Consider the following 21,760-nt stretch of genomic DNA (forward strand, 5'->3'; position numbering starts at 1 on the left):
ATGCTCGGTGTGCTGGACTGAGAGATAGGGATTTTAAAGAGCAAGACGCTGAGAATCCAGCTGTCTTAGCTTCTCTGAGAGCTGGAGAGGAACATCTTGAAAATTCATCTACTAGGTTAAGTGTATTATAAATCACTAAAGTACACACCTGGTTGACAAAGAGTATTAATAATATGTAATATATAAAACTTTAATTCAAATAGCCAAGTTAACTACTTTAATAATTGAATTTCCCTTTGGCAAATTTAGTGGCAGTTTATCACTTGGTAGATGCTTAAGAGCTTAAATCAACCTTTTTTTTTTTTTTTTTGAGGCGGTAACATCACTAATGCTAAGGCCATATTTAACTTTGATTTGTCATCTCAGAGTTGGATGGATAGTAATATGGAGGTCCCCTAGCTGTAGTCCCCCTGCCCCACCCCGGTTAGATGAGTTGCTCCTAGGTACCCTTGGCAGTTGGCTGTCCCGCCTCTTGTTTCCAGCATTCCAGGTTCCTTTTGAAGACAGCCCCTTCCACGGATAGGCAGTGCTCCTGCTCCTTGTTAGAAAGTTCTCTTTCACGTACTTCTCATGGACTTCTCATCATTTGTGCTTATGTCTCCTGATTCTGCCCCAAGATTGTTTTTCTAGTTTTCTCAACATTAAAAAAATTATTTATTTTTTATTGATCATTTTTGGCTGTGCTGGGTCTTTGTTGCCGCACGGGATTTCCCTAGTTGTGGCGAGCATGGCCTACTCTCTAGTTGCGATGTGCAAGCTTCTCATTGCAATGGCTTCTCCTGTTGCAGAGCATGGGCTCTAGGGCACTGGGGCCTCAGTAGTTTTGGCAGATGGGCTTGGTTGCTCCACGGAGTGTGGGATCCTCCCAACCGAGGGATCGAACCCGTGTCTTCAGCATTGATTGGCAGGCGGATTCTTTACCACTGGGCCAGCAGGGAAGCCCTTCTGAACAATTTTTTGTAGCTCATTTTGGATGGTCAAAAATTCTAGACTAGATATTTCAGCATTCTAATTTTAAAAAAGTCAAGTATTCACAAATACCATCGTTTTCCTAGCATGAATCAGTATTCCCCCAAAATAGGCTCCTAAAATGATTATGCCTGACTTCATTTTGTAATTAGGAAGACACAAAGAACCAGGGATGAGTGTGCCTGGTTCCGAGCCTTTCTCTGCCTCCCGCCAGTTGGGTGCTGTGGGCAAGGGAACCTCCCTGAACCTGTTTCCTTTTCTATAAAGTGAAGATGAGAATGCCTGCTCCAGGTACCAGGCTGTTTTGAGAATCAGATGTTTTTGTAGTCTGTCTATGTTCTTCCAGATATAGGAGGTTAACTCCTTGTTTTAGAGTGGAACATTTTGAATCATCAGTTCAGTCACTCAGTCGAGTCCAGCTCTTTGTGACCCCGTGGACTGCAGCACGCCAGGCCTCCCTGTCCATCACCAACTCCTGGAGCTTGCTCAGACTCATGTCCATCGAGTTAGTGATGCCATCCAACCATCTCATCCTCTGTCTTCCCCTTCTCCTCCTGCCTTCACTCTTTCCCAGCATTAGCATCTTATTTTCTAATGAGTCCGTTCTTTGCATCAGGTGGCCAAAGTATTAGAGCTTCAGCATCAGTCTTTCCAGTGAATATTCAGGACTGATTTCCCTTAGGATTGACTGGTTTGATCTCCTTGCTATCCAAGGGACTCTCAAGAGTCTTCTCTAGCATGACAATTCAAAAGCATCAGTTTTTCTACCAACACTATTTGAAGGGTTCCTGTCTCAAAAGATGAACATCCTTGAGGTAGATTAGCTGACACTAGGGCTTTGTTCTGTCTAAAAATAGTGCCAGGAATAGAAGGTGAAGTGACTTATTGAGGGCATTACAGAACAGCCCAAAGAGGCCTTCTACAGACCTGCATTGCATTTTTACTGTGAATTTCTCTGCCTTTAATATTCCTCCATAAGTATTTATTGCCAAGAATAACTATAAAACAATAGAAATCTTATTTTGGCAGGCTAGCATTTTGGGGGAATAATCAAAGACCTAAGTCAAAACTTGACTTACATTCTGTCTGTTCAGTAGAATGCACGCTTCACCTAACATCCTTAATGCTGGAGCTCTTTGTGCCCAAAGCAAAGAGGAGCCCCATCTTCCTCTAAGAGGGAAGGAAGGCTCTGCCATGGAACGCTCTGGGCTCTGCTCAGCGCCCTGCCGTGTGATCTGGGCGACTGAGAACCCAGCTGGCCCCGCTCGCTCGGCAATTCCTCAGCACTCTGGTATGTCCTGACTCTGCCAGGCAGACTGGAGGGATTGGGAGAACAGGAAATAAGCTGCCGGGAGATAAGACGGACGGCTCAGAATCACAGACGAGAGAGGAAATGAGAAAACTAACCCAGGGAAACAACACTGCCTTTGAAAACTTTATTTTTAAACCAAGAGTCACTGGAAAGATTTCTCTTAATTTAGGGGAGCAACCACCTATATTCCATTACACCAGTTACACTCCCAGCAAAGTAGTGTGTGGATGGGGGCTGCATTCTGTTAACTGCTGAGTCTCAACTCATCCGGAATTACGAAAAGATGAAGTCGAGTCTGTGAACTTTTTGTTTGTCCAACAACCACTAATGTTACCACAAGACCAAGACATTTTTAATGTTAGAAATAACTGTAAAATATTTTTTTTTACCTCTGCTCTTTTGTGTCCATGTCATGCTGTGACTATGCAGGCTGTTCTCAAGGAGAGGTTTTACTGATGATGATAACTAAATATGCAACCATATGTGGCAATGCATGTTAAAGGAAAAAGGCAGAAGTATAGAAAATGTGACTCGCCTCTGTTTTCTGAATGATGATGCCTTGTCATCAAAATACTATTCTGTAAGGAAGACTATCGGAGAAGGCAATGGCACCCCACTCCAGTGCTCTTGCCTGGAAAATCCCATGGACGGAGGAGCCTGGTGGGCTGCAGTCCATGGGGTCGCACAGAGTCGGACACGACTGAGCGACTTCACTTTCACTTTTCACTTTTCACGCATTGGAGAAGGAAATGGCAACCCACTCCAGTGTTCTTGCCTGGAGAATCCCAGGGACGGTGGAGCCTGGTGGGCTGCCGTCTATGGGGTCACACAGAGTCGGACACGACTGAAGTGACTTAGCAGCAGCAGCAGCAGCAAGGAAGACTATAGTAGACGAATGTTTACCGTATTTAACTTAAATAGTTTAAAAGCGATCACATTCTTATTAGTCACACTGGTCCTCCTGTCACTGTTCTGAAATGCACGAGTGGCTGTGGGCTTGGATGGTGAGCGTGTCTCGGGGACCAGATTGTGGCACGCTGTGGTGAGCACTGCTCGGGCCAGGCACCACTGGGTCTGAAAGAAGTTTATGAAGTTGGCTGCTTGGAAATTCTAAATTTTATGACACATTTGATACGTTTAAAGACACTTAAGAATTGGATCAGTAATTTAAATACAGAATTTTAAAAATTAGAACAAATTAAAAGTGGAAGTCTTAGTCTCTCAGTCATGTCTGACTCTTTGTGGCCCAGGGGACTGTATAGCCCACCAGGCTCCTCTGTCCATGGAATTTCCCAGGCAAGAGTACTGGAACAATTTGCCGTTTCCTTCTCCCGGGGTTCTTCTCGACCCAGGGATCCAATTGCAGGCAGATTCTTTACTGCTGAGCCACCAGGGAAGCCCCTTTAGAAACTAGACTTTAAGATAATGGGTCTGGATTTGTTGCTCCTCACCATCTACCTCCTGTCTGTCATATGTTCCCAGCTCTGCATATAGAGCAGGATGTGACGTCTGTTCAGTGAACTGAACTCCACACGGACCAGGATTTCTTAACTTCTACCTTCGCAACCTAACAGTTGGTAATAGGCAGTCAGTCAGTATTATTGGCTGTTGTTAAAATGCCTTTGGGAGTTGAAAATAACCTACTTGCAATAGTTTTCAGCCACTGTTCAAACCTATAGCCGAATGAGACTCATAACTTACATGGGGCTGTTTGGCACGCTCGCGGCATTCCTGCGCATCAGTGTTCAGAGGCGAGGGTGCCTCCACCCATCCCTCAGGTGGCCAGGGCTCCATGTCGGAGGGAGCCTGGATCCGTGGGCACAGGAGTTGGGGGGTGGGCGGTGAGGGCAGCACCTGCCGAGCTGCAAACAGAGCGAGGCAGGCAGTCCTGGCAGAGGGACAAAGTCAGATGGGCCAGTGGCAGGCAGTGGGCAGTGCCTGCATCCATGGAGAGCTTGTATCCGTTTGGCATGGGGGCCACTGACTAGGTTAGATTGGCTGATGATGGCCAGGTCTCAGAAGATTGCAGCCTTTCAGCTCTCTATGCAGAGTTTTAAAAAAGAGCTGAATGAATGAAATCTCAGTCACCAGCACGGGAGGGTCAGGCCACACTCTGGAACCTGCCCCCAGTGACCCCAGGTGCTGGTTTTGTGTCTTCTTGTGACCACTTGATAGCCCCGTGTCCTTGCAGGTTTCACTGGGCTCTGTGAGGGCCAATGCCACCAACCACCTAGCAGGGTCCACCTTTAGCTGAGGGAGTGATAGTTGAGAAAGATGAAAATGATTTGTCCAGATTCAGAAGTTATCAAATTTAAAAATTAAGTTCTTACATGCATCAGTTTTGAAGTTAATTATTTCTTCATCTTTTCTCTGTGATAAATCACAAGCAACTTATTTCTGCTGTGTATTTTTTTCCAAATTGGCATGTTTAGATGCTGAACTATTTGGAAATAAGGTAATCTTGGAAAAGACATAGAAAGTTTCACTTAGGGGAAAAAATGAGATTAAATAGGCCCCACCTTTTCTTTTTTTCTATGCTAAATAAAGAGCCCCCGATTCAGATACACAATGAATTTTGAGAAAATTGCTTTCCCACCACACGGGACCATCAGAGGAGCAATCCTGGTGCTGCGGGAGGCAGGGTGGGTACAGGCAGGCCCTGGCTTGCTCTCTGTTTTCATGGTGGTGGCCGTTTTTCGTGCTGGAGTTTATTATGGTTTGCTCAGATGCCCGCTGTTTGTCAGGAAGCCTTGACACGTGGGCCAGTCCCTGAGACACATCCATCCTTCCCTCTGCTGATCTGCCCCCCAGCTCTCTCCTCCCTCCTGCCGTCTTCCTTGAATCCTTTCTTTGACCGCACTTCTCAGACACTTTCTGGGTCTGATAACTTTGTAAATGGCTTCCTTGCCCACGGGCTCCTTCCCTGCAGTAAATGTCTTCCTGGTCATCTTCCAGGTTGTGCTGGTGAGGTGGAACGAGCCATACCAGAAGCTGGCCACATGCGACGCGGATGGCGGGATATTCGTATGGATCCAGTACGAGGGCCGGTGGTCTGTGGAGCTGGTCAATGACCGAGGTGCCCAGGTGAGCAGCGGGAGGCACCTTGGGGCTGGACAGAGGCGGGTGAGTGAAGCCAGGGCCTGCTCCTCGAGCTTCCTCTGGAGGGGAAGGACGGCGCCTCCGTCTCTTCCAGCCTGCGGCTGTCGTGAGAATCTCCACGTTCTGAGCTTCAGTTGAGTCTGCGAAGTCGTTTTGCACCATCAGTGTTGTGCTTCCCTGTTGACTCGAACCCTCTGCAGTGCTCCTGGCACGGGCGTCTCTGCACCCCTGCAAAGGTGTTTCCCCACGTTGTCATGTTCCGAGTGCTCTCGTGGGGAACTCCGCGTACTGTTCTCAGCACCTGCTCCTCAGGCCGAGTTTCAGCCCTCGCTCTGTCGGGTTCCAGGTAGGGGGGCCACCTGTGGTCGGCGCTTAGCCCCTCCTTTCCGGTGCCAGTTTGTCTCCACTTCGTGGGGAACCACTGCTCCCGGGATATCCGCCGAGCTGTGCTGCTTTAAACCCCTTGGTATGTTCCGGTGGCTGATGGCGCCACCCTGGCTCTTTCTCCCCGGGAACACGGCTGCATGGAGCTCCCGTCCCAGGTACATAATGACTCGGGTCCCACCCGAGGATTTGCCAGGCCAGAGTCCTCACGGGACCTTATTGACGAGGGGTTTCTTAGACTGTTTGACTCTGTAGGGATAGTCTTCACAACTGCCTGTACGTTTCCAAGGCAACAAATTCTTACCATCTCTCCTCCCAGCTGTTGCTTAAATAAGCTACGAGCTCACCAACTTTGAGAGATTCAGACTGGTGAAGTGACAGAAAATTGCAGGGAATGAACCTGTTATCAGCAGTTACTGTTAGGCTGAGAAACTTCGTAGATACCATCACAGGAGGCAAACCTACTTCCCAGTAAAAGCACAATGTTCTGTTTTTGTGAGTTTATTTAGTTGGTAAGGTCAATGTACTAATTTTGACGGGCTCTAAGAAGGCCTTATCAGTTTTCTATATCCCCCTGTGAGAGAAAGAAGGAAGAGATGGCACCCACCCTGTGCCTGCTAACTCACCTGAAATAGAGCCACAAATGTGGAGACCTCCATGCCCTCAGAAATTCATGTCACCAGAAGGTAGACCTTGTGGTCACAAGTGTGAGCTCTGGAGTCAGCCTCTCAGTCGTGACTCCTTGTAGGAGACACTTCACTTCTGTACCTCAGTTTCCTCTTCTGTATACTTGGAACTGTAACAGTATCTGCCTCCAGGGATAACTAGGAGGACTGTGCTCAGTCGCTCAGTCATGTCTGACTCTTTGCGACCCGATGACTGTAGCCCGCCAGGCTCCTCTGTCCATGGGTTTATCCAGGCAAGAATACTGGAATGGGTTGCCATGCCCTCCTCCAGGGGATCTTTCCAACCCAGGAATCAAACCCACGTCTCCCGCATTGCAGGTGGCTTTACCAACTGAGCTACCAGGGAAGCCCAAGAATACTGAAGTGGGTAGCCTATCCCTTCTCCAGGGGATCTTCCCGATCCAGGAATTGAACTGGGGTCTCCTGCATTACAGGCAGATTCTTTACCAACTGAGCTACCAGGGACACCCTACTCAGAGGATTACATAGGATTAAATACAGAAAATGTTTTGACACCATCTGGACGTGGTGGTTGACCCCATGAGTTGTGATGGTGCCTGAAGCATTGTGAGGTGCCGACACCCAAAGACCTCAACCCCAGGGTGTACCTGCCCTTAAACAGTCACCAGGAAGTCATCACCAGAGACCAGCTTCAGGCCTTGAAGCAGCAACTGTTGACGGCTTTCTATCCAGTGCAGATTTCTCTGAACTTGCCCATGAAGGTCTCTAGAGTGCTGTTGTTCTCCCATCCATTGAAGTGTGAACTCTTTCCCTAGAAGGGCCCAGCAATTGCCTTGGCCAACACGAGGTCTTCAAAGCACTACTCGGAGAAAGGCAGCAAGGGGGACCTCAGGGTGTCACTTGGTGCTGGCCTTCCCTCAGTCTCCACAGGAACCCTGCTGGGCAGATGTTACTCTGAGTTAACAAAGAAAAGGACTCAGGCCACGGAGGCCTAGTAACTCACCCGGGGAAGTTTTTGAACCCAGGGTTGACTCCAAATCTCTGTCTTGTTCCCAGACGATAAACTGTTTTCTCTTTAGCAGAAACGCACGTGCTCGTAGTATGTACATAGAGCTCAGGCTTCACCACCATCAGCCCCAGGGTGCTGCCGAACTGTGTCCTGGTGATGAGGAGCGAGGCTTCTGCCTTCTCTGGTGGTAGCTGTGTGGTCTCTGCCCCCACATCGTCCCTTGGCTTTTCTTTTCATTGAGAGTTCGCTACAGAAAAAGGGTTTTAGAAATGAGAGAGGATGACTTCAGAGCTGGAGGTGAATGGGCTTCCATGGACCAGAGAACATCTAGAAGCAGCTAGAATCTCACAAAAGCCTGTGCCCTTCAGGTTGATCCAAAGTAACCACTGTATCTTGTGATCTGATCCAGATTTTTATATAGTTTTGCTCTTGGGCCTTCTGATTCTGCAAACCTCAGAACCCACTGAGCAAGTATGGTTAAGCGCTTGCATTTTGGGGAGTTTCAGTTGCTTTTAATTCTGTTGGGGCCACGTCTTGTCTGAGAAGCGTCACGCTCCGATGACGATGACTCACTGGTGGAGGGAGCAAAGGGCTGTGCGCTGGCAGCAGTGTCTGCGGGGAGGAGGCCCGTCCTTGAAATCTGCCCAGAGAGCCGTGAGACTCTGGAGAAGAAATGACAGGTGATCTTTGTTATGTAGTGTGCCTTTCATTGTCATGAAGTAACCAAACATTTGGCAGAAGCCAAGTGAAGCTTTATCACTCCTTTTTTCAGGAAATGATTGTGAGTCCTTTATTTCAGAAATGAGTCTGGAGGCGTTGCCTGCATTATGTTATAGTATTAGTCACAGGCCGGCTGTGCCAGGCACAGGTCTCGGGCTGACTGAGGAAAGGCTGCCTTGGGCAGGGGCCGTCAGGCTGCTCGCTTTCATCAGGGCAGGAATGCAGCAGCCTCTGCCTCAGAAAGACTGGCAAAGAAGGGCTTTCTGCTTGTTTCCATTAGAGCACGGGGAACTCCTTTCCCCTGGTTCTGTTTTCCCAGTTTTAATATAGACTTATCACTCTGTGCTGACCTAATTTAATACTCCCAATTAGTTTCTATAAACATTCTGCTGCTGCTGCTGCTAAGTCGCTTCAGTCGTGTCCGATTCTGTGCAACCCCATAGACGGCAGCCCACCTGGCTCTCCCGTCCCTGGGATTCTCCAGGCAAGAACACTGGAGTGGGTTGCCATTTCCTTCTCCAATGCGTGAAAAGTGAAAAGTGAAAGTGAAGTCACTCAGTCATGTCCGACTCCTAGCAACCCCATGGACTGCAGCCCACCAGGCCCCTCCGTCCATGGGATTTTTCAGGCAAGAGTACTGGAGTGGGTTGCCATTGCCTTCTCCGATAAACATTCTGTATTACCAATTTTTTGTGATTGTAACATTGCTGGTATCTCAGAGAAGCGACTTATCACTGGCTATATGTTTTAGCCTCTAGTAAGAAACTGCTCCTTTTATACAAAGATAAATGAGTTAAACCACATGTAAATAAGTAGTGTTATCATTGCAAAATGAAAGGACTTCTAAATTTTATTGCAGAATTAATGTGTTGTCTGTCAAAAATCTTTTTGGTCCTTAAGAAAAACTAAATAATTTAATTGGTTGGAACATAAGGACGGAGAAACCAAAATTCTGAGTTTTCCTAAGCAAACAGCATTTTTTCAGTAACTTCAGATGAGCGGTCGAGAAGTTATCTCACACAGTTCTGCCATGGTCGTAATGGAAACATGCTGGTCGCTGACAACCTATAACTCCGTGTGGGGAAACAGCAAAAAGTTCATGTCCTTTTTTGTGTTTGTTCATTTATTTTATTATTATCTGAAATGTGATAAATCTAGTAGTGCTACAAATTTTAAAGGAGGTGAACATTTCCAAGTATAAGCAACAGGGAAAATCATAGATACCAATTTCTTTTTAGGTTAAAAAAGATATAAAAGGTAATACAAATGGCTTCCCTGGTAGCTCAGATGGTAAAGAATCTGCCTGCAATGCAGGAGACATGGGTTTGATCTCTGGGTCAGGAAGATCCCCTGGAGAAGGAAATGGCAACCCACTCCAATCTTCTTGCCTGGAAAACCCCATGGACAGAGAAGTCTGGTGGGCTACAGTCCATGGGGTCACAAAGAGTCAGACACGACTGAGCGACTAACGCACACACAAACTGAAAAAGTAAATTCAGGTGATAGAAACAGGATCAAAATACCACTAATTAGAATAAATGTAAATGGACTGACTTCACCAATCAAGATGATGCTTGACTGATTGCATTTTTAAAAACATAGCCATGTCTTTATTAAGAGTCATATCTGAACCTTGACGTGTACAAGTTTAAAAGGATGAAAAAATATATTAAGCATATATCCAGAAAAAAAAAGCTGGGATAGCAAATACTACCTTCAGATAAGATAGACTTAAAGATAGAAAGTAATGTTTAGTTTGTAGAGTGCTACCACATAATGATAAAAGGTGTAGTTTACTAAGAAGATATTTTAAATATATATGTACTTAATAATAATATCAAAACACATGAAGGAAATTGATAGAACTGAAAGTAAAGATTGATAAATTCATTGATATACTGAGAGGTTTCAACAACAAAAGGAATCAGCAAAGGTTTAGAAAATCTGAGCAACACAGTTAACAAGCTTGACCTAATGGACATTTTTAGTTTCTGAATTCACCAATTAGAGAACCAAAGATCATTTGAATGTTTACAAAAATTGATCATGTTCTAAGGTTTCACAGATTTTTTCTTTGAAGGGGCAGATAGTACATATTTTAGGCTTTGTGGACTAGGAATCACACTTTAGGATGTTATATAAGTACTGTATAACAAGAAAGGAAACCAGAAAAGTTTCTGTTGATAAAATTAAAAGCTTGTTTATGAATGCCAAAATTTGAATTTTATATAATTTTGCATATAACAAAATAGTCTTCTCTTAATTTTTTTCCCTGATCCTTTAAAACTATAGTTTTTGGACTGTTCAAAAACAGGTGGCAGGGCAGATTTGGCCCACTGGCCATAGTTTGCCACCCTGGATTTTAGGATGTTAATAAAACAAAAACAGATTTTGATTGGTAGGTGTCATGATTACAGACTGTAATTTCTGAATGGGTTAGAAGTTAATAACAAAAACATAAGAAATTGCTGGGAATTCCTTGGTGGTCCAGTGGTTAGAACTCAGTGCTTTCACTGCCTGGGCCCAGGTTCAATCCCCCAAAATTTGTTCTTTGGAAACAAATCAATGAAACTGATAAATTGCTGGCAAGACTTGAGTAAGAGAAAGAAAGATAAAACCTAAAATAATTTTATGAATGAAAAGTTGAACATAACTATAGATAAGGTAGAGATTACAAGGTAATCAAAGGTAAATAAAAGATGCGTACGTAATTCAGTAAGGGGAAGAAAAGTCTTTTTTTAAGTTGAAGTATGATAACATACAACATTATATTGATTTCAGATGTACAACATAAAGATTCAGTTTTTGTATCTATTGGGAAATGATCACCACAGTAAGTCTAGTTGACGTACTGGGAATAGTCTTTTTGACAAATGGTGCAGAAAAACTGAATATCTGTACTGAAAATTTAAAAAGTAGAACCTTGATTCTTACCATATACTCTGTGCAGAAATTAACTTCTAAATGAAACATAGACATAAATGTAAAAGCATATGCTTCTGGAATGCCAGACCACTTTACCTGTCTCCTGAGAAATCTGTATGCAGATCAAGAGGCAACAATTAGAACCAAACTTCAAACAAATGACTGGTTTAGAATTGGGAAAGGAGTACGACAAGGCTGTGTATTGTCACCCTTAACTTCTGTGCAGAGTACATCATGCGAAATGCTGGGCTGGATGAATCTCAAACTGGAATCAAGATTGCCAGGAGAAGTATCAGCAGCCTCAGATATGCAAATGATACCACCCTAATGGCAGAGAATGAAGAGGAAATAAAGAGCCTCTGATGAGCGTGAAAGAGGAGAGTGAAAAAGCTGGCTTAAAACTCAACATTCAAAAAACTAAGATCTTGGCATCCAGTCTCACCACTTCATGGCAAATAAAAGGGGAATAAGTGGAAGCAGTGACAGATTTTATTTTCTTCGGCTCCAAAATCACTGTGGACAGTGACTACAGCCATGAAATTACAAGTCACTTTCTCCTTGGGAGGAAAGCTATGACAAACCTAGACAGCATATTAAAAAGCAGATACATTTTGCTGACAAAGGTCCATATAGTCAAAGCTGTGGTTTTTCCAATAGTCATGGACATGAGAGTTGGACCATAAAGAAGCCTGAGCGCTGCAGAATGATGCTTTCGAACTGTGGTTCTGGAGAAGACTCTTAAGTGTCCCTTGGACAACAAGGAGATCAAACCAGTCAATCCTAAAGGAAATAAACCCTGAATATTCATTGGAAGGACTGATGCTGAAGCTGAAGCTCCAATACTTTGGCCACCTGATGCAAAGAGCTGACTCCTTTGAAAAGACTCTGATGCTGGGAAAATTTGAAGGCAAAAGGAGAAGAGGGTAGCAGAGAATGAAATTGTAGATAGCATCACTGATTTAATGGACATGAATTTGAGCAAACTCCGGAAGGTGAAGGAGAGAGGAGCCTGGCATGCTTCAGTTCTTGAGGTAGCAGAGAGTCAGACACAACTTACCGACTAAATAACACTTCTGGAAAACTTGGGTTTGCAGTGTTGGGTTATGTAAAGGTTTCTTGGATTGGATACAAAAAACCTGAAACATAAGAGAGAAAACTTGACATTGGACTTCATCAAAATTTAAAACTTTTACTTTTTGAAAGAGATTGATAAGAAAATGAAAAGGCGAGGTACAGAGTGGGGGGAATTTCTTGAAGCATATATTCTGATAGAGGATTGTATCTAGAATTTTTACATCAAAGTAAAGTAAAAGACACATGTATATGTGTGTGAATGTATGTATGTGTGTGTATTTACATATGTATGTATATATTTATAATAGGTAAACATGAACAGATATACAAATATATATGGCAGGGAAAGTGAACAGGTAGGGTCTAAAAGACGATGTGCAAATAATCAAGAAGCACATGAAATGACGCTCAGCATATTAGTCATTCGGGAATTAAATTAAAATTAAAAACAGTGTCCTACCACTATATACCTAGCATAGCTAAAATAAAAGACGCAACATCAAGTGTTGGTGAGGTGTGGACCTACTCGCTCACACTGCTAATGGGAGTGTAAGATGGTTTATCCACTTTGGAAAAGTTTGGTAATTTCTTATGCATTTAAACATACACTTACGTTTGACCCAGCAATTAATTCCGTTCCTAGGTATTTACTTGAGAAAAAATGAAACCATATGTCTACAAAAAGTCTTGCACATGAATCTTCACAGCAGTTTTGTAAAATAACCCAATGCTGGAAACAACCCCAAATACCCATCAATTTGGAGAAATGAATAAGTGGTGGCACATTTATGCAATAGAATATTGCTCATCTATAAAAAGGAATGAACTGCTGGTGCACACAAGAGTTCAGAATACTCTCAAAGTTACTACTCTCAGTAAAACCAGTCATAAACAAACGTGAGCATACTGTGTGCTTCTGTTCATGCAAAGTTCCTAGAATAAACAGCTAGTGACAGAAATTAGATCATTGGTTGCCTCAGACCAAGGGTGAGGGTAGGGAATTGACTGCCAAAGGGAGCTTCATTACATATAAATTATAGCTCAGTAAAGTTGGTATTTAAAAGAATAGTGAGTACTATCAACAACTACTTGCCAAGAGTTTTGAAAACTTAAATGAACTTACATATTCCTGAAAATATTTTGTAATAGAATTGACTGAAGAAGAAGTAAAAAGCTTGAAAGTTTGACTGGTGCTAACACTATTAAATAAAGTGAAGCAATGGTTAAAAATCTTCCCATAGAAAAGTGCAGAGCCAGATGGTTTCACAGGCATGTTCCACTGGCCTTTGAGGCAACAGGTCAGGCTGGTTTATACAAATTCTTCCCAGCCATGGAAGAAAAGGGACTACCGTCCATCTCAAACTGAGAGGTCAGCATAACCCTAATAAATTCAAACAAAGACATTAAAAAAAAAATCATGAGTTTGACTCAGTCCTGTATATAGTTGTAGATGTAGAAATTCCAAACACATAAGCAAATCAACTTCAGCTTCAAAGGGCAATACTTTATCTCCAGGTTGGGCTTTTTGTAGCTATGCAGGATGGCATAAAACTGAGAAGTAATTTACTGCGGTAATAGATTAAGAGAAAAAAACATGTGGTCATTTGAATAAATGCATTTGATAGAACTCAACACACAAGTATAAGTAATGTTTTCTGGTTAGATTATTTCTCATTTTGATTGTGGGAATGTTAGCAAGACTGAGAAACATATGATCAGAAACCATCTATAACCTTTGCTTTCTTGATAAGTGACCAAGAGACATTGATGGAGAATCTATTAATATAATGGGGAGGCCATAGACCAAACAGTGTTTAAATGCAAGGATGCTGGGACACAGCCCTGGGACGGTCTTGGCTCTGCCACTGGCCACTCTGTAAGACCAGGGAGGAGTTACATATGTCCTCTATGGGAGGTATTATCATGGGCTTGATGAAGTAACGTGTGTGTGAAGCCCTTAGCATGCACTGGCGTATGCTTTCCAAACAGTGTCTTTTATATATTACTGTTAAAATACATACAACGTAGTATAGTGTCTGTTTAAGGCCATCTTGATTTTAGCCAAAGGCTCAGGTAATGCCTACAGATAGTGCTTTCCCTTTCAGATTACAAGCTGACTCCTTTTGTCTGTGTGTCCCAAAGGTGAGCGATTTCACGTGGAGCCACGATGGGACACAAGCACTGATCTCATATCGAGATGGGTTTGTCCTGGTTGGTTCTGTCAGTGGACAAAGACACTGGTCATCTGAGATCAACTTGGAAAGTCAGATCACCTGTGGCATATGGACGCCTGACGACCAGCAGGTAACACCTCTTGCACGCGATGTGTCATGTTCAAACCGCGTGAGCTGAGGGGGAAAGGCAGTAAGTATTAACACAGGGAGAGGGTGGGGAAGAGCCACCTCAAAAGGCTCGTGAAGAGTCACAAAGGAAAAGAGCACTGAGCTTGCCCAAGTAACAACCGACACAAAAATTTTGTGTGAACCATAGATTGAGGAAATAATATTCCCCGTCAGTATTGTAAACAGAGTTAAGAATGTAATTATACAAAATACTCATACAAAAGTATTTTAAAGTCTACAGAAAGAGCCAATTAATAAATGGATAATGAACATAAATTATTCACAAAAGAGGTTCAGCTTGTCAGTAATCATGGTGTTCCCACCATGTATGTGTTCTGGGGGAAAAAAGCAAAATTATACAGTGAGGGTATATTTTCACTTATTAACAGAAAAAGTGATATAGATGATTTTACTGATCATTCATAAGAGTTTAATTAAATACATATTCTCATTCATTGCCCGTAATAATATGCATTAGATCTTTGAGGAAGCAAAAATTTAATACAATTTTTAAGCAGGTCTTAAAAATTATCATCTGTTTTGATCTAGTAATATGCTTTAGGAATTTATCTAAAACAAAATGGGAAGAAAATAAAAGTTGTAGTCATTAAAGCATTTATGATAGTAAAAGTTTGGCAGCAGTCTGCTAGTATAAAAATGGTTAAGTAAACCGTGGTATAACCACTTGAAAGATCATATTGGAGTTCAGTAAGTTAGAGATTGTGGTTATAAAGATGATGTATAATCTAAAAGGGCTCTTGTGATATAGTGTTAAGAAAAAAGCCAGGATAACGAAATTGTATGTATGGTGTGAGTACCACATCATAAAACAACCAAAGGAAACTACCCATCTTGTAAAAAGAACTGGAAGGAAATTAATCAAAGTGTCGCAAGGAGGTGGTAACTTTATGCCGATACGCCTCTGAGTCATTTTTAAAACATGATTTCAAATTTTCCTTTAATGTGCCTATTTTATATTCATGATAAGACAATATATAATAACCTAATAAAATCATATATTGATTATTTACTTATTTTTTTAAGTAAAACCTTTGTAAATATAAAACTTGTGTTTTCCAAGTACAGCAGAATCCATTAAATGCCAGGACATTTCACACTCAAGATTTCAGTTTAATTTTGGTAAAGTATAATATGAAACCATAAATTTGGGGGGAACTTTTTTTTAATGAATTGCTTGCATGTAGTCACTGTGTATTTCGTATTTACAGTTTTTTCAAGTAAAAATGTTCAATATTTTTTCCTCTTCTCAAAATTTGTGTTGTGAGAATTACAAAAGGTAGTCTGTTCTGAATTTCTGAGTCTCTTCCCTCACCCTCCCCTAGAGGCATCTGATTACCCAGTAGCATATGTGTGTTTCTCCGTGAAGCACTTGGGTTTATTTATCGCATTGGTTTATTTCTGTAGGCTTCTGCTGTCTCTGCTGTCTGCTCAGAAGCTGCGTCCGTGGCCCAGTGAGTGACCTCGCACACAGGCATTTAACCTCTCCCTGCTTCAGTTTCCTCCTCTGTGAAGAGGGGTGTGAATTATTTCCTGCCTAATTCCCAGGGCTTTTGTAATGACCAGATAAGGGAACACATGTGCAGGCACTTCAGACTATGTCAGAGGAAGTCTCGGCTTCACATTCTTCTCTCGCCTAGAGTGATGGAACCGTGAGACTCCTGTCTCGGTCCCCCGTGAGCTGTGCCAACCATATGACCCCAGCAGACTGCACACCTGGAGTGTGACAGGCATGGGGCCTGGAGATGCGGGGGACACAGTGGGTGAGATGCCCGCTTGCCTTTGAGGCCCTTGGGCCGCTCCAGGAGGCAGGCCCACAGGCGTCATGTGCTGCGTCCAGCGTGGTTGCTGAGGTAGCAGACAGCGTGGGCAGGATGGAGTGGAGATGGGCTGCGGCTTTGAAGCCCGGCTGAGGCCATGGACTTGGTTCCCTTGGCCGGTCGGCAGGACCTCAGAGCAGCTTTGCAGGTGGTTGGGCTCCTGGCCCACGCCTCTGTCTAGATGACTGTTTTTGTCGGTCTGTATTTGGAGCTAATGGATGAAGTTTCATTTGAGCAAAGTGCTCCATGGCCTTTCAAAAAATATTGCCGACCTTGGAGGAATTCAACACAGAGAAGAAATGAATGGATGCTCTGTGGGTCATGTTTGAACTGAAACATTCCTCCCTCTGTCTCGGTCATTCTTTCATATCTCTTGCTTGGTTTCAAAATTATTCATGGAAAAAGAGTATGAAGACAGTGTAGTGTTTGTAATGTAGTTAATAACCTTCTGTCTTTGATGTAAACAGCTCTGGGATGCCCCCCCACCCCTCGCCACATCTTTCTTTTTTAATTTATGTTTTTGTTGCAGTATAATTGCTTTGCAGTGTTGGTTTCTGCTGGACAACAGCGTGAATCAACCACAAGTATACATATATCCCCTCCCTGTTGAGCCTCCCTCCACCCCCATCCCACCCCTCTGTGTCATCACAGGGCACCAGGCTGAGCCCCCTGTGCTGTGCAACAGCTTCCCACTAGCTATCTGTTTTACACATGGTCATGTATATATGTCATTGTTACTCTCTCATCTTGAGACAGTTCTGATTGTGATGCGATTCTAGGCTGCTTCCTGTTAACTCTTTAAAATACAAGCAGTACTGTTTTACAAACAAGTGATTTTGAGATCTAGTATTTTCCTATTTGTCATATATATATATATATATTTTTTTTTTTTTCAGTTTTTTGAGGGGGTGGTCTGGGTGGGTTGACACTGTGGCTCTTCAGACATAAACATTTACAGATACGCAGCCAACTCGCATTGAGCCTTGGCCGAGTGTCGCTCACTGTCAGAGCCTTTCAGCTGGCTCTGGAGAACTTGAGGTGTGTCTCCATTAGGAAAGGTAGGCGTGCTGGCAGGCGATCCAGTCTGTGTCTCGGGTCAAACACCCCTCTCCTCAGAGGACACCGAGGATCTGTGCCCGCAAGAGCAGGACAGAGGAAAGAGCCTCAGACTTGGAGCTGACAAATTTAGGTTAAATGAAGAAAGAATTTTGTGGTCACAGTTTTGAGCAGAAAAGCACCAGAAGAAAACTCTCCCTAGTTTCCGCCCTTCCTGGGAGAACTGCAAGAAAGCAGCTCGCAGAACCAGTCCTCTGGGGCAGGGACCAGGGTTCTGCAGAGGACGTCTCAGGCTGATGGCCTTGTCCCATTCTTGTCTCAGTTGCCCCTTCTCTGTCACAGCTCCCTCGAGAGGCATGTGATGGTCTGGGTGCGCCAACTGTGTTTGGCTTCTTTTAAGGGACCTCAGATGTCAAAGCCATGTGCCGGTGAGGCGAGTTAGCAACACGCGTTTCCACAGTCAGCGCAGACCCTGATCAAACAGGGCTTGTTCCGTCTCGGCGTTTGCGGTTTCCCTCCCCGAGCCAGTTGCCCTTCCCACTGGACCCAGTCCTGGACTGCTGGCCTATCCTGCCAGCTTCCCCCGATATCTTCTCAAGCTGCCTGCCCCCGGGCTCTGGGGTCTTGGAACATCTTCTCCCCGGGCTCCTCCCTTGGCTGAAGGCCATCTCCCAGCAGCCGCCCTGGGCTCCTGCACTCCTCTTCTCTTGCTGGGCTTCAGCCTCAGCCTTCCCCCGCTTTTCTCCTGCCCTCGGGGTAATTTCTTCTGCTGCCTCATGTGCATCTCTAACTTCCCAGCTCTGCTGTGCTCCCGTCTCCCTCTTGTCCTTTGCACCAAGCCCAGGCTGCCCACAGACCACACCCCACCCCGCCCCCCGCCGCTGGAATTCCACGTGGTCCGTGCTCCGAGTCAGTCTCCACGCCCACCCTGCGCCTCTGTTGCTGATCATCTCCACACCAGGCGAGATTTGTGCTCAACTTTCCTTCTTCCTTTGTCTGTACCCTCTGCTTAGTCACTTAGCCCTATTGAGTCCACCTCCTGAATACTTTATTGCCAGGAATTATTTACTTGTATTGAAAAGTTACAGATGATTATTCTCAGGCTGACATCAGGGAAGATAGTTAAGGCTCCACATGCCTAAATTCTGGAGTAGGGCTGGTGGATTTGGGGGCTCCCACACCAGTACTCTTGCCTGGAAACTCCCATGGACAGAGGAGCCTGGTAGGCTGCAGTCCATGGGGTCGCACAGAGTCGGACACGACTGAGCGACTTCACTTTCACTTTTCACTCTCATGCATTGGAGAAGGAAATGGCAACCCACTCCAGTGTTCTTGCCTGGAGAATCCCAGGGTCGGGGGAGCCTGGTGGGCTGCCGTCTATGGGGTTGCACAGAGTCGGACACGACTGACGTGACTTAGCAACTTAGCAAGTTCTTCCCAACTCTCCTTGTCTATGACTTCTTCCCCGGGCTGATGTCTTCTGTTGTGTCCAGTGGCTGCTTCTGCCAGCCGGGCTGCCTTTTTCTTGGTTCATGTCCCGTGAGGGAATGAGTGGCTATTCAGTTCTTTGAAGTCACTAGGAAGTTCCCATTGGCCGCAGCAGTGGCTTGCACACCGGGTGTATTCCTCACAGAGTTGGGTGTGGCTGCCTTCCTGGGGCAGGGGGCTCGGCGTGGGGGCGGGGAGGAGGCGGAGAACACCCGGAGGAGCCCAGGGCAGCCCCACCCCCATGAGTTTAGAGGTGATGTCAGGGTGTGACCCTGGTCCCTCTCTAGCTTCCCTTCCTGTTTTTACTTTTATTAAAGAGCTGTAGTTCTTAAAAGTCAAATAGTAGCGCTAGGTTTATAATTAATATTTTTTAAAAACACAAAACACAAGCTACCTTTCAGTTCCTGGTGCCATCCCTCCCGCTCCCAGGTTCCTGCTCCCGTGGTCACCACTTTTGCTTGTTTCCCTCCAGATTTCTGAGTGGTGGGCTTATTTGCCAGCTTGATGTTTTTTGGCCTCGGGTGTTCTCCACTGACTTCCTACCTGGGAGATGAGGACTTGGCTCTCCCCCTATTCCATGGCCGCCCACGCCCCCACCCCATCCCGCCCACCCAGCGTGCTCAGTCTTCCTGCTGAGGGCACACGTGACTCATCACAGAGCCAGGGTGGCATTGCCATCGTCATGCAGTCGTTTGCTTTTTCCAGAATTAGTCAAATTGCCTGACTTATTTGCTTGGTTGTCAGTGTGCCAATCACGAACTAATCCTTCCACTCTCCAAACACTTGAAAGGCTCCTCTGAAGTGTTTCACTACCCCAAGCGGCGCGTCTGACTCACTTGTTTCCTGGGCCCTCAGCCTGGACCGGTTGCTCTCGGCCTGCAGCACACCTGGAGCCTGAGCCCGTTCCTTCATCTCCCTCTGTTTATCTCGGACCAGCACCTGTATTTCTGTGGTTTGTCCCTTCATTTTGGTGGAACACGTCATCAGTGTTGTGAATTTCAAGATGTGCTTTGTCTCTCTCACCGGTTTGGCTGGAACATGGTGGTCACTTTCCAACTCATCCTTTGCCTCCAAGGACTTGTCATAGCTCTGTGATATTTTCTTTTCGCTTTCAGGAAATCTTATTATTCAGGTGTCCTTTAGATTGATGATTTGATTTTAATTCTTTTCTCTCCCAGTTTCTTTTCTTTGCCTAATGTAATTTTCTAGGTGATGTGCTGAGCTATATACTCCAAGTTTTCTTTGACTTCGAAAAAATTAATGCTGTCACATTTTTAACTTTTTGAAGCTCTATTTTTGTTTTCTGATTAGATTATGATCTGTTCTTTTTAATATATATATATATATAATTCTTATTTCATGGAGGACAAAACAATGTGAGGATGTTGAGTTTTTGAAGTATTCTTCTGCATTCTTCATTGTCTTTCTTTTCTATGTTCTTTCTGGTTTGGTTTTGGCTTTTCTTTTTCATATTAGATGCTTTTCTCAAATGTGTGGTGATCCTTGGTTGTCCCCTCATATTTGTAATGTGGATGCTAAAAAGTAAAGCCTGGGGGGTGGGGTAGTGAGTGAACCTGTCCTTCTGCTTGGAAGACCCATCTGGACTTCAGAGTCTTGTACTATCTTCTCTACCATGGCAGTGTTGGAGGTTGGCTGCCTGTGGGCCTTACCTGGTGGCTGAACTGGACTCACTTTTATCATTGAATTGCTGGGTTTTTCACCATAGACCCCTGAGCTCTGTCTGCGCCTTCTGTTCAGCCCCTTCTGAGAGTAAGACGTGCACTCGTCTGCCTGGGAGGGGAGGAGATGCGGCGGTTTAGCCGTTCCTTTTCAAGACATCAGCCAGTCCACTTTGGGAAGGTGAGGTGGAATCAGCTTTCTTCTGTGCTTTCCGCTGCAGGTTTGGGCTTCAGCTGGCTCTGGTCTGTTCTGTCGCTTACCATGTACCTGTCTGCTGTCCACTCTCTTAAGCGTTGACTTCTCTGTCTGCTGACTTACTGTCTCCAGTTCTCTGTGAGAGTTTTACACTTGTTAAACACAACTGTTTGGGTTTTGGGGAAGGTGTCAGTTCATCCTGCAAGCCCTCATGCATTTCCAGGCTTCTCTCTGCCCAGCTGCCTCCTTCACACTCGCCCTAGTGGACTAGTTTCCTGAGCTCACATGGCTTTTCTACCTTCACACAGGCTGTTCCTTCTGCCCTTGCCCCTCTTCTGTCCAGTCAGCTCCCCCGGCCTTGGCACCTGGGGATGATCCAGCCCTGGCCTCGCCTGAGGACTCTCCGTGTCTCCTCCCATCTTCGGGTGCCACACAGACATGAGAGGAATTCTTGGTTTACCCCACAGAGCCTGCCCTGGGGGGACCCTGCATACATTTTTTATCATAACTCTTTTACACAAAGTCTAATTTTTTGGTTTTTTCAAATCTATTGACACTTGTGTGGAATCTTTCATTAGTTAAGGCTGGTTGATTGTTGTTTTTTTTAGGTTCTGTGGTATCCCTTCTTTAGAAAGCAGTTTGAATGAGGATCCTAATAACTGAATTCTTCCTCTTTCTCAAATCCCAAAACAGTTCCTGAATGTGATCATTGTTGGTTTAATCCTGATCCATGATATAGAAAATTCAACTCAGTGACAGGTATTAGCTGCTAGGATACTCTACCAAGAAAATCCATGTGGTTCCTTTGAGAACACTCTTTGCAAGATTGTGCGTGTTTGTGTGCTCAGTCACATCTGACTCTGCGACCCTGTGGACTGCAGCCCACTGGGTTCCTCTGTCCGTGGGATTTCCCAGGCAAGAATACTGCAGTGGGTTGCCATTTCCGTCTCCAGGGGATCTTCCCGACCCAGGGATCGAACCCACATCTCTTGCGTCTCCTGAATTGGCAGGAGGATTCTTTA

General features: G+C 44.7%; 1 protein-coding gene across 11 annotated transcripts in view; it reads left to right on the forward strand.

Annotated features, from left to right (window-relative positions):
* Nucleotides 1-21,760, forward strand: part of TULP4 (TUB like protein 4) — a 199,147-nt gene that overhangs the window by 126,750 nt on the left and 50,637 nt on the right. For 9 of the 11 annotated variants that reach the window (XM_086318544.1, XM_086318548.1, XM_086318543.1 and 6 more), the window contains 2 exons: nt 5,237-5,365; nt 14,282-14,443. In XM_086318544.1, coding sequence (XP_086174670.1) covers nt 5,237-5,365; nt 14,282-14,443 — 291 coding nt within the window. The remainder of the gene's footprint in view (nt 1-5,236; nt 5,366-14,281; nt 14,444-21,760) is intronic. The other 2 variants (XM_086318549.1, XM_086318551.1) reach the window with 1 other exon arrangement.

This window comes from Bos grunniens, chromosome 9, assembly GCF_055505025.1.
Source record: "Bos grunniens cultivar Pamir isolate PY7600 chromosome 9, Bosgru_T2T1.0, whole genome shotgun sequence".
Taxonomy (NCBI): Eukaryota; Metazoa; Chordata; class Mammalia; order Artiodactyla; family Bovidae; genus Bos; species Bos grunniens.